This window comes from Sus scrofa, chromosome 5 (genome assembly GCF_054392235.1).
Source record: "Sus scrofa isolate SSC_HxYL_T2T_F1_AM1 chromosome 5, Sscrofa_HxYL_maternal_Yorkshire_Landrace_v2.0, whole genome shotgun sequence".
NCBI classification, from domain to species: domain Eukaryota; kingdom Metazoa; phylum Chordata; class Mammalia; order Artiodactyla; family Suidae; genus Sus; species Sus scrofa.
In genome coordinates, this window is record NC_139387.1 from 28,001,600 (window position 1) to 28,013,988 (window position 12,389).

General features: G+C 42.0%; 2 protein-coding genes across 5 annotated transcripts in view; one reads left to right on the forward strand and one right to left on the reverse strand.

The window, feature by feature from the left end:
• LRIG3 (leucine rich repeats and immunoglobulin like domains 3) overlaps window positions 1-11,309 on the reverse strand; it is a 51,686-nt gene extending 40,377 nt beyond the window's left edge. For 3 of the 4 annotated variants that reach the window (XR_014803440.1, XM_001927828.7, XM_084956224.1), the window contains exons 1-3: window positions 10,773-11,309; window positions 4,933-5,004; window positions 4,659-4,733 (exon numbers count right to left, since the gene is read on the reverse strand). Coding sequence is in view for 2 of the 4 variants with exons in the window: in XM_001927828.7 (XP_001927863.3) it covers window positions 4,659-4,733; window positions 4,933-5,004; window positions 10,773-11,008 (383 nt within the window). In the remaining 2 variants the exon portion in view is untranslated. Of the gene's footprint in view, window positions 1-4,658; window positions 4,734-4,932; window positions 5,005-6,119; window positions 6,282-7,461 lie in introns of all 4 variants that reach the window. The other variant, XM_084956223.1, reaches the window with a different exon arrangement.
• A 141-nt stretch (window positions 11,310-11,450) lies between these two features.
• Window positions 11,451-12,389, forward strand: part of LOC102166013 (uncharacterized) — a 460,798-nt gene continuing 459,859 nt past the window's right edge. The window contains exons 1-2 of the mRNA XM_084956227.1: window positions 11,451-11,582; window positions 12,180-12,267. The gene's annotated coding sequence lies outside the window, so the exon portion shown is untranslated. The remainder of the gene's footprint in view (window positions 11,583-12,179; window positions 12,268-12,389) is intronic.

Consider the following 12,389-nt stretch of genomic DNA (forward strand, 5'->3'; position numbering starts at 1 on the left):
GTAGCTGGTTCCTAAACCTTCCTTAATTCAATTCATACACTAAGTAAGCCATATAACCTGCACTAAGTGCTAGGCAAAACAAGCAGCCCCACAAGCTTCATTGTAGGGGAGGGAAATACCAAAATCATTTCATGATCATATAACAGATATACAAGGCAAGAGGGGCTGGACAGGGCAGGGGAGGCTTTAAGGAGATGACCCCCCCAACCCCAGCATGTGGGACACTCCTCATGACTCCCGCCCTCACCTCCAGGCCCTGATTCAAGTGTCACCTTCCCTCCATCGCCATTTACAGCCACAACCCCCTCCTCTTCCACCACACACGTTCCTATACCCCCTCTCTGCTCTCTTTTTCTCCCTAGCACCTTGCCCCTCTGACCTCATCTCTCATGGTACTTTTTGTCTTTCTCCTGTCATGAGAAGGTCAGCCCCGTGAGAGCAGGGATTTCTGTTCTGTTCACTGCTGAATCTTGGCCTTATAACAGTAGCCAGCACACAGCAGGACTTGGTAAACCTTTAGAAAGAACCCTTCCCTCACCACCGTTAAGGACACCCAACCCAGCTCTCTATCTGGACAGGACCCCCTCCTGTCTTTTCCTTCCAGCATTTATCAAGTAACAGAAGTTATCTTTTCTTCTAACATTTGTTTACTTAGTTTTCTCTCACCTCCCATGAGGATGGAAGCTTCATGATAAGAGGGAGTTTGTCTACTTTGTTCATTGCTGTGCCCCCAGCACCCTAATCAGAACCCAGGGCTGTTTGTTTCTTCAATCAGCTTCCGCTGAATGAATGACTGTGGCTTCTTCTCATTGACCCCTGAGCGCACGCCAGGTGGGTGTCACCATATCCCTCTCTGAATCCCACAGCAACCCGATGAGGTGGGCACTAGTATTACTCTCCTTTATCATAGAGTAGGAAGCACAGACAGACAGTCCCTTGCCCAAGGTCACAAACTATAGCAAAGAGAAGAGCCAGCGATTCATTGCAAGTCATTCCAACTTGAACTTTGCTTTTAATCACTGTTCTATTGACTTGACGAAACTTAACCCTAGGGGAAGAGGGCCACCATCGCTCCCGCCCACTCTGGTGGTTTCCGCATTATCTGGCCCCTCAAGGCCCCTTTCCTGCCACTGCCAGGCCATTCTCCACACTGAAGCCAGAGTGACATTTTCAATAGCAGAACTGATCACCCCTCTCTGCTTTAAATCTCTTCAGTGGTAGCCCATCATCCGTAGAGCACACTTGATGGGGGTCCCACAAGCAAAAGTGATCAATATTTATAATAACTTCTCTAGAAGGATGACACAGTCATCTCTGAAAAGAAAATGACAGGCTTCAAATAAAAGGATGGCCTTGGGGAAAATGCTCTATTTTTGAGATAATAATGAGAAAAGGCTTATTTGGACATGATAAACCAGACTCTTTCAGTAATCCAGAAATATTTTTGTAATATCTGATCAGAATCTCAGCAAGGTAAGTGTGCTAAAATGAATCTACTTGGGCCCCACCTGAAAGCATTAATTCAGGAACTCTAGGGATGGGATCAGAAAATCAACATTCTTAACCAGTAATCTAGGTACCCCCTTGACGTTGCTTGATGTATACCTTTCCAAGTTTAAGATACCAGGCCAGGTATTTGCATGTTGTGCAATACTTATAAACTACTGGTGTCAAGCTAAGACCCAACTAGCTCTATCTAATAACCAATAAGGCCTCTTTTGTTCAAGTAATGTTACATAACTTATGGATTCCAATCTGCCCTAACTCAGGTCACAGGTTTCAAAAATGTCCAGGGCTTGGGCAGTTGCCACACGACAGGAAGCCAGAACTACCACGTCTGGTAAAATCAACTCGCCTGTGCCAGGTCAGCAGTTTGAGTGCAATACATGTTCATTCCAACAGTTATCCCACTTCTTCCCTTAAAATATGCCACCCTGCCATGTATGGCTAGGACATTCAGAAAAATAAACAGAAAATACAAACCACATTTTGCCCCTGGCAAGCCAGCTGATTTCTGAGCTCATGCTGTGTGGGAGTCAAAGGAAAGCAAGTCTATTCAGGTCTTTTACACACTGAAAGTTCCTCAACATGGTTAGAGATGAGCTTTGTTAATGGGAAAGCTCAATGCTCATCCAACCATTACCCCTGGCATTTTACCAGGCTTCCCTTACAGGATCAGAATTGGTCTGAGTGAAATCATGTCTGGCCATGGAATGACAGTTGACCCCAAATCGTGTCTAGCCATGGAATGACAGTTGACCCCAAATCGTGTCTGGCCATGGAGTGACAGTTGACCCCAATGATGTCTGGCCATGGAGTAATAGTTTTTGACCCCCCTTCCTCCTCTCAGTTGCTGGCTCCTGCATCTGCATCCAACCCCTCTGGCTGGGAGGGGCCCTCACCGCACAATGGTGAGCAATGATGGTATGGGCACCATTAAATATTAAAGTTCACACTCAAGACTATAAATGATTTCTTCTCCTTTTCTTTAACACATCTTCAAAGTATTTTGCTTGTGCAAATACTCAGAAACATGTTTTCCTCCACAAAATGTTTAAAAAAAAAAATCTTGATAGAAGTCAAATAGTCTTGGGAACGACTCAGAAAGATGTGGGATTTAATGGCGGTGCTTTAGCCAAATTCTAATCTGAAACACATTATGGAGTTGAACAATTTTAGGGGGGAAATTTCAGAAGTGTATTTAATTACTGACTTTCAGCTCTGATTATTTTCAAGTGCCCCTATATAAAAGAAAACAGTCTACCCTACACAAGACAGAAATGAAGCAGGCTTTAGAAATAACGACTGTGTATTACAAACTCCAAGGAAACCTACAGAAGAAAAACAAAACACTTGTAAAAGAAAACAGCCAGAGAAGTAAATTTTTCAAGATATTTCTTAGGTATACAATTTTTACAATGCATATTGAATTAGCAGGCCCATCACATAAATTACTCTTTGCACAGTCTACGTAATCAAGGTAATAAGTAAGATCTATCTTGGTATAAGATGGACACAGCAATCTCTGCTTAGATGTACTCCAGCAAGTTAAGGGGAAAGAATGAGAGAGTATTCAAGTTCAGAAGAGATTATTCGGTACGCACTAAAGTGAGACAAACAAAAATATGGAGATGAGCTCAAATACTGAAGGTTTCTCATTTTCTAGATTTTGTTTCAGTTTTCTCATTACCAACTCCAGCTTTAAAGTGTGAAATAATTAGGTTATTTACTTCTGATAGAACTTTCTAATTTTCAACTCTCTGTGCCAAAGAAAAGATTATTTTCCTCAGCACACCCAGATCCCAACACTCCACTGCAGACCCTCTCAGCCATGAAGCTGCAGTGACCCTCAAGGCCCCCTGAACATACTGACCGAATCTGCCAGTACCCAGGGCAAGGACGGCAGGGCAAGGAAGCTGCATTCCCTGGGGTTTAAATAGGGGCCACTGGTCAAATCTGAATAGCTAAAGATGTTTAAGATCCCCAAACCAGTACTCCATTTAGACCCCCCAATTTTAAGCAACTGGGACAGACAAAACAGGTACTAATGCGAGCATAAAAATGCCTTTTTAATTCAGCGTTTATTTGTCAAATACCAACTGTTTTTTCTTTTATTCCTTTCTGTTTCTGATCTTTGGAAAAACCACATCAGTATCAAATGTCACTTAGCTCTTATTCAAACAGAGGAAAGCAGACACAGCGGCTGCACCCGTGACTGAGCTGACCTGGGCCCTCAGTAAAAACAAACCTCTATAAATCACCAGATGTAAGCAATTGGGTAGTGATCACTTTAATTAATTGAACAGCTTTCCTGAAATTTACTGTATAATTTCAACCCTCCCAACACCTTTCCCAGATGCAACTAACAATGGTGGGTTTTTTCCCCTTAAGTTGTTTGAAGGACAAAAACAATTTAACTTCAGTGGCTCAAATATATTTTTAACTTATTCAAGATTAAGGTGGTAAATTACTTAACTTTAGAAACCAAACCATGCGCATTCTAAAAGCTACCTTGAAGGGGTCGAAAGTCAAAATTATTCTAAAACATCTCCAAGGCATGAATTTAAAAACGTTGTCTGCCCTAATCATACAGAAAAATTGACACAATTCTAATCCTATTTGAAAACTCATATTTGCCAAATAATGTGGAATGGTATTTTTAAGTTCAATCACATACTGAATTTTAACTCTATCAAGCTGTTATTTTGATTTGATGTTTCTGAAACTTGATTTCCGCCACAGACACCACACTTAAAAGAGGACACCCCAATGCCTAGCTATCAACTCCATTTCTCCCTGAAAAACAACTCTGATCATTCTCCCCTAGGAGTCATATAATACCCAATCTACAGATCCCAAGACAACCACAGAGTGACACCAGAATTTAAGTCCTAGTCTACCATATCTAATACATGTCTCTGCGGGATAAAGGTGGCATCTCTGAATCTTGGAGACCAGATCTGCAATGGCAGCAAAGTGTAAAGCATCCTTGTTACAGTGATACTTACAATTTAGGAGGACGGGGGCAGGCTGGAAAATGAGTTAAGCAGTTTAAGGAAAGCATATTTTGCTTGTAAGAGCTATATTCCAGCTCGTAGGGAACCATTCCCCATGGTCCCTGCAAACATACATCTGAAATCCTTCTAACATTTACTTACAAGGAGAGAAGTATAATATTTGCTGAGACTGGTCCTAGATTTGGAATGGTTTCCAATTCATTGTTGTTCAGTTTCCTATAAATGCCAAAAAAAAAAAAAAAAAAGCTGATTATGCAATCTGTAACTCACAGAGGTGAAAACTTTATGAAATTATTTAAAGATCCCTCACAAGTTAAAAGTTTGAAGTAATTTACCGTAACTCAAATATTCTTTACAATTACATAGTGCGATGGGTAGTATATTTGATTCAAACGTCAAATGGAAAATAACTCACACTTCTCGAAGGCTGTGAAGGTGGCTCATGGAGCTTGCCTTGATGAAAGACAATCTGTTGTGACTTAAGTCCCTATGAAGAAACAAAGATACAATTATAAGTAGTTTCCAAAAATCACTAATAGGGCTTAATGATGTGCTAGACAGAGTGGATTTATGAACGATTTCTCTCAACACTAGCGACAACATAAGAAATAACTGATCTGTCCTGTCCATAAACTAGAGGGCAAACTCCAAAATACAAACTCTGAGGACAAAATTAGTTTAGGAGGCTGGCAGGTTCAAATGCTCCAAGCCCGCAAATGTTTTAGGAGATGTGTTTTGGCCCAGGGTGAACAGATCTTTTGTGGACTGGTTGTTTTGCTTCACCCTCCCCATCCCCTGCCATCTCCTCACTTCCAACTTGATAGGATGAAGTCATAGCTTATGAAAAGTGGCTAATTAGGCAGGTTGCTGAAACTAAAACCTCTAAAGAAACCTTTTTATTAGCATACAACTAAGCATCGGAGACCTTATTCCAGTCAAACCAAGTAGAAATTGCATTTCACACACATTTGTTTCTCTGGGTGAAGGCAGCAAATTCTTTAAAGCATTGGTGGTGAAGGGGTAGAGGGGTGTGTGTTGAGCAGGTAGGAAATAACCCAAACTCTCAGCTTTCCTGAACTCCCCAAATCGCAATGCCTCCATATAATGTATAATTTAAACCACATCAACCACCTAACAAAGTTAAATGCACTGTACAGAAACCTATGATCAGATTTCTTTTCAATCATTAAAATAAATCTGCTTCTAACTCCGAGATTCAATCTAACCTAGTAACTATTTCCATAAAACTTCAGTTATTTAAAAGAAAGCAAAATAAAACTCTTACGTATGCACTATTCTAGGCTAGGTCATCATCTCAGCATTTAAGATTCAAAATGTGAAACAAAATCTAGCAAATGTGGGTTATATCGGTCAATACACTGGATACGTGCCTTCTAAATGGTCTAATGAGAATGAAATGGCTGAAGAGCTATTGAAAACTAGGCTGACAAACAGAATGGCTTAAAGCTCTCCTACTGAAAGAGGCTTACCCATCCCTACCAGATTAATTCCTTCGGTATTTAAAATTGAATAGTTCTAAATAACCAAAGTTAGAGATAACCAAACTTGATTGGAGAAAAGCAGGAACCATTTGTTACATACATAATATGCACCCCCGCACACCAAAGAAAAAGGCAGGGCAATCACATCCAGGGAAGCACAGTGTTACTCAGTGCATGTCCATTAGGTAATAATTAGAAATCAGAGACCCTTTCAGTCGTTGAATTTTTGTTTTGAGAATAAACCTGGATTTTTCTATTTCACCTAAAAGGAAAAAAAAAAAAATTGCAAAGGTTTTTATTTGAAACATGTTTGCTTAAAGACCTACCAGACAGTAACAGACATGAGTAGATTTGTTCTGGTAGAGTTATAACATGAAAAAAAAAATCTGGCACAGTCTTTAAACTATAAAAATCCTGCAATTACAACCACTGCTGTGCATGCTCCCCACGCTGGAGCCAGACACTTTCCCTCACAGCCCAGCCCGCTTCCATCTGGAGTTCATCAAGGAAACCGTGAGCCCAACAACTCACGTTAGGATTCAAACAAAACCTGTGTGCTTTTAGCACCACAGACAGTCACAGATTTCCCACAGGCTTTCAAAATCAACCAAGGAAAAGAGTTCTTCACCTGGGAGGTAGCCTGAATCAACAGAAAGCCTCCTTTGGACCCACTTATCCAAAGAACAGTGCACCAGCCTAAGACTGCATTCCCTATTGTTGCAAGTTTTCAGAGGAAAGGGGACCTGATCTGGCACTTACATCTTGTACAGGTGACTTTCCTTTTAATTAGAAAAAACGAAAATTCCACTCTTCACTTCATTGTAAGGATTATTCCTCAGGGCATGCTTATGGGGTGGGGGTGGGGGTGAGGGAGACTGAGTGCTTTAACTCTTTTTTTGACCTGTAATAGGATGAGATCTCCAACAAAAGACCTTTAAAAGGAGAAACTGCCTTCAGAGAACAGGGTCCATGCAGGGGACCACTCACTTCTCATCCAAAAGCAGGAGCTGGCAAACCTAAACATTTCAGTTATTGCAACACACTCCCACCCCTAAGTTTTGTGTACTATTAAAACCACAGTATATGTGGGAGAAAAAAAATCACCCCTAAAGTGACTTTTACTGCTAAATACTTCAAGTCAATGAAACTTTTAATGCACCTAAATTTAGACTTAGTTCAGTTTATGGCTCAGAAATGATTAAAGGATGTCACATTTTCCTAAATCTTCTTTATATTGTTTTTATGGCTAGACCATTAAAAACAAATTCAAGTTGTACAACGTCGATGTTTTCTTAAACCCCATTACTTTCTATAAGGCAGTCTTCATTTTTAGAGTTCCATTAATGAACATCTTGCCCAGGAAACCTTTTTTTAAAAAAACGTTTTGTAATGAGGTTAATACATGGGAAAGGTGGTGAGGCAGGGAGGTATTAACTATTTACCCCAAACTCAGCTGGCCAAACACTTGAAAACCAAACTCTACACAGTCCAGAGAAGTCTCTCTTCCTGCATATTAGCAAGTGAATAAATATATGTGAAAATAACTAATTTACAACATTTGGTTCCAGCTATCATTTTCTTCCTCTTAGCGTTTGGAAATCTGACTTCCAAGTCAAATTTTAAAATGCAAATCCAGCACAGCTTCTTAATCAATCCCACTGGGTCCTGCAGAGCTGCTAATTCAGCAGAAATCTGGAAAGCTGAAAAACAAAAAGCCAGGCTGTAGCTGTTTTAAGACACTGATCCAAAGTGACTCATAAATCAGCCTGCTATGTTCAAGTTTTAGTCTGGAAAATATAGAAAAACAGCTGTGAAAACCATAAGGACTATTAGCCCCAACCCCAGCCCCAATTCTGGTCCGGACCAGAGGATTTATAACAGGCAGACACTAAAGCCACACCGGCAGAAAGTACCTTTCAGACATTTTTGCCTGAGTCCAGCTAACTTAAACTTTTCTACACGCTAGGACAAATAATTCTGAAATTCCAGTGAGATTTTAATAATACTTGAAGTTCTTATTGACAATTGGGCAACTTTTCCCTCTTTTGGCTAAGTAAACAGTCTAACTAGCCCTTCTCTCTGGGTTCAGAACTCCTTGTAAGCACAAACTCTAGATGTAAACTCAAATCTGCCTTTAAAGGCGGTTGTAAGGAACGCTTCAAATAGTTACTGTTTTAAGAGCCACTTTTATTGAAGTATTAGAAGTTTCTTTTTGAAAGGAGAACTAACTACAATATTATTATTTTATCCCTCAAACTATTCACCTTTTTACAAATGGGATTCCTATGGCAGTAAATTACAACTGAATACAGTGGGACAAATACATACATGCAAGTATGTTAAATAGATTAATTTTTTAACTTGCCAATTCCACACATGAAACAAAAGACAGACACCAAATTTTTTCTGAAGAGTACTCTCGGAAGTGAAGCTATGGGGAAGAACAATATGCCTTTTTCTACTTATTTCTGAACTCTGGGAACAGTCTACTTAAAAGCTTTTCTAATGACATAAAGCTTAAGAAGCCTCCTCTTCCAAACACCAAGTAACAGAGAATTTTAAGCTCAATTCCAAGTATTTTCCTGCTCCTTTCAAAGGTACAGAGAGGAGACCTCTAGAGCTTTAGGCACAAACAAAAGAAACATTTACACTAAAAAAATTGGACCACATGGTTTGGTGATAACTACAAAGTTGGTTAAAAGTCACACAAGTACAAGAATGACCAAGCTGTCCAATGAATGATCACAGCGGGGGCTCCTGACAACAGACCTGGTGCTTATTTGTACAAGTGGAACTTATTTTCACATACATTTAAGGAATGTGGACTTGAATCGAGACAATTTACTGCTGGCGGAAATGTAATTAAAGATTGTGCTAACCAAATAAACTGTAATTTGTTTTTAGTGTGCCACCAAATTATCTGCAAAACAAAATCCTAATTAGGTCAGCTACTTTTAAGACAACGTTTAAATAGGTATCAAACCCCTTTTGGTTTAACTCAACTTCTAATCAAAAGCCATGCAGTTGTTTTTTTAAGATGCCCAATTTTTTAAAAAAAGATATTCACACATAAAGAAAATCTGGCACATTGACATGTTCTGATATGCCACTTAACATTGAGAAACTTGAATATAAATTAGATTTGGTGAACGATCCAAGCATTTCTAAACACACCCCAGGAAGCATTATATTAATTTTCTTTTTCTCATCCCTCTGTTATTTGTAAGTGTTCACCTCCAGTCATTCAAATGTTCAGTTCCATATGTTGTCAATAGAGCCATTCACATCTCATGAATAAGGCAGCATGACCCCCACAAGAGGCAATTGAACAGAATTAGTCACAACTAATTGAAAGTCTTCCTGCTTTAGGTTAAAGCCCTTATCTCCTTCTTCAATTGTAATAAAAACTACTAAGGAAGACATCCCATGATAAAAGATTACATATTAATCTAAAACTCTCTAATTCTATTTTTTTAATGAAACCAAGGTCTGTAAACACAAAGAATATGCTTTTGATGGTCTATAATTCACAAATAAAGACTTCGTTTAGCACAGTGATTTAAAAACATAATTTCTTAAACTATCTGACCAAACTTCCTACCACTAGTATTTTGATGTTAGGAGAGTCGACTAGAGTTGTTTTAAGAATTTAGAATTTTCACTGCAATTCTGCAAGGCCCAAATCTACAGATTAAGGATGGACTGCACTTTTGTTTCTTTTAAACCAAGATAACTACTTCCCAAAAAAAAAAGAAAAGAAAAAGAAAAAAAAAAAAAGAAAGAAAAAAGGGAAGCAAGCAAGAAAGAACACGAGTTTTGATTGTTTACATTTTGCACCAGTCTTCCAATTTTAACAAAACGAGGGCTGGGAGAGAATAAGGAGATGACATCTAGAAAGAATCAACCTTTCCAACTAAACTACATTTTCTTCCTTGTTCTTCCACGAAGTTGGCAGTGATTTCAGGTTTTCAGACTTCACAGCTAGCATCCAAAAACTTGCATAACAGCACCTAGCTCTCTCTCCTAAACCCTCTGGACGTGCCGATAAGCTACAGAAATCACGCTCTCAGTTCTTAAAAAAACATAGTTCCTTCCATTCCATATCTACTCAATCAGTCTTGCCAACTTCTTACCGGAACGGGGATGTGCTACAGTTTGGTCGAAGAAGGGGCTCTATGGAATTTACAAACGCCAAATAAGCCCATGGTAAAGAACAACAGAAGGCATCTACCATAGCAAGGACAGTGATCAAACTCTGCTGAGGGGCTTCGCAAACTAAAGGAGAGCGTTCGATTACTAGTTGGGTACGGGAAAGGTGGTTGAACCTTTTAGAAACTATACTTGAGCCACCAGATCAAACTCTCAAAGTAAGAAGAGCGAACTCCGGTCAGTCCAACGTTGCCACCTCTCCGGCCCCGGCCTGGCGGGGCGCGCATCTCAGCCCCCCGGGCGAGCTCCAGGCGCAAGATGTCGATTCTGCCCTCTGGAGTTGTCAGTGGCTCGGTCCCCTCGCCCACCTGCGGCCGGGAGGGGCGCGCCCAGGGCCCACCTGCACTAACCGCCGAGCCCTGGGGGGATGGAGGAAGACTGAGGCCGGGTAGGCTGCTTTTCCGTCCCTGAGGAACGCTGATCGAGGCCTGGGCCCTAGAGGAGCTGCCCTGGAAAAAGTCGTTGCGCGCCGAGCATCCTGGCCCCTCGCCTGCAGTCCTGAATCTAGGGAGGGTCCTTCTCCGCTCGCAGAAATAATACTTACAGCCGAGCGACCCAGGACGGGAGCGGCTCCGGCAGGCGCGCCAGCTGCTGGTGACTACAGTCCAGGAGGTCCCCGAGGCAGCGACATGGAGCGGGGCACTGGCGCTCCGGGGCGACCCCCGAAGGCGGCCCTAGCGCCGGATGGCTGCCGCCCTCGGTCGGGTCTGCGCGCCCCAGCACGGTGCACAGCAGCAACCCTAGCGCCGCCGCAGGCGCGCAGAGCCTCGGCGCGCCCATCGAGGTCCTGCGGCCTCTCGCTCCGCCCGGGGCTCCGCAGCCGGCGCGCACTCGGAGCCCTGCACCAACTTCCAGCGGGAGAGTGGACGCCCGAGCTCTGGGCCGCGTGTGCACGCGTTCCTCTCACGCTCCCAGGTAAAATCTCCTTTTTTTCAGTCCCGGCTGCAAAGCCCTTTCATACCCTGGGCAGCGAGAGGGAAACCGAAAAGAACGGCCAGTTGCAGCAGAGTTGCAGGAAGAGCAGCGTCCGCGCACAGAGGCCCCTTCTCGCCCGCAAAAGAAACTTTTTCGCCTACTCCTCCCGGCTGAGCGCCAAGTCCAGGCTCAGTGGAGCCGAGGGGCGGGCGTGCCGAGGTCCGCGCACGCCCATTGGCTGGCAGGGCCCGTCATCCCGAGGCCACGTGACAATAACAAGGCTCCAGCCCCAGGCCCGAGCGCGGGAGAAAGTGGAGCTGAGATTGTAGGAAATTCGGAGTTATATTTTCCAGCCTCTCGGGCCAGAAGTCTCAACTACGTCCTGGGAAACATATATCAAATGGAGTTGAAGAGAAAAAAGGAGGGAATGAGCAAACAAGTGAGCAAATACTAGGCCAGCTTTTGGAGTTGCAAGTGTTTGGGGACCCTTATGGGGAGTAAAGTTCAGTTTTTAGGAAACCTTTCATTCCAAATTTTAAAATAAGTATAAATTATCCTACCACTCACAGGGGAAACAATGGTTTAAATGAAAATACAGATTTTTTTTTTTTTAATATCGGTGGGTCTTTTTTCCCCCGTATGTCAGTTCCAAAAGTAAAAATAAAATGTAAAACTCATGGTATTGGAAATGGTATATTAAGTTACAAATAGCTAGCAGTAGTGTTCTGGATAGAGCTGGGGGGAAATTATGGGAAATGACCTACTAATAAACCGCGATGGCAATCATAGATTGCATGCAGTAGGTAAAAATAATAAAAGTAGCCACAGTAATATTTCAAAGCCAAATGAAAACAAGGACCTTGGAGTAAAAATTAATATATGCACCATGGTCCTCCTGTGCTTTGAGTGATGACAAATCCTGATTGAGAATGCTACCAGACTAGAAGTAGTATTTGCCTTCTCTCTCCGTGGGGTGGAGGTGGGTTCAGGCCTATAGGACTTGTAGTGAAGTCTGTGCTTTGACTTACTCCTGCAGGTGACTGGGGCTACAGGAAGTGATGGAGACCTCAGAGATCATCTGGGATGGCCCTCCTCCTCTGGGTGAGGAAATAAACCCAGAGAAGGTAACTTATTTGTTGCAAAACCTAAAAGCTTATTTTAAACTTTGACTTCCACACATTGTTTCTCCAGTGCTGTCTGCCAAAGTATCCCTTGGGGCTGCTTAAACTGCTTATTATTGAGGAGT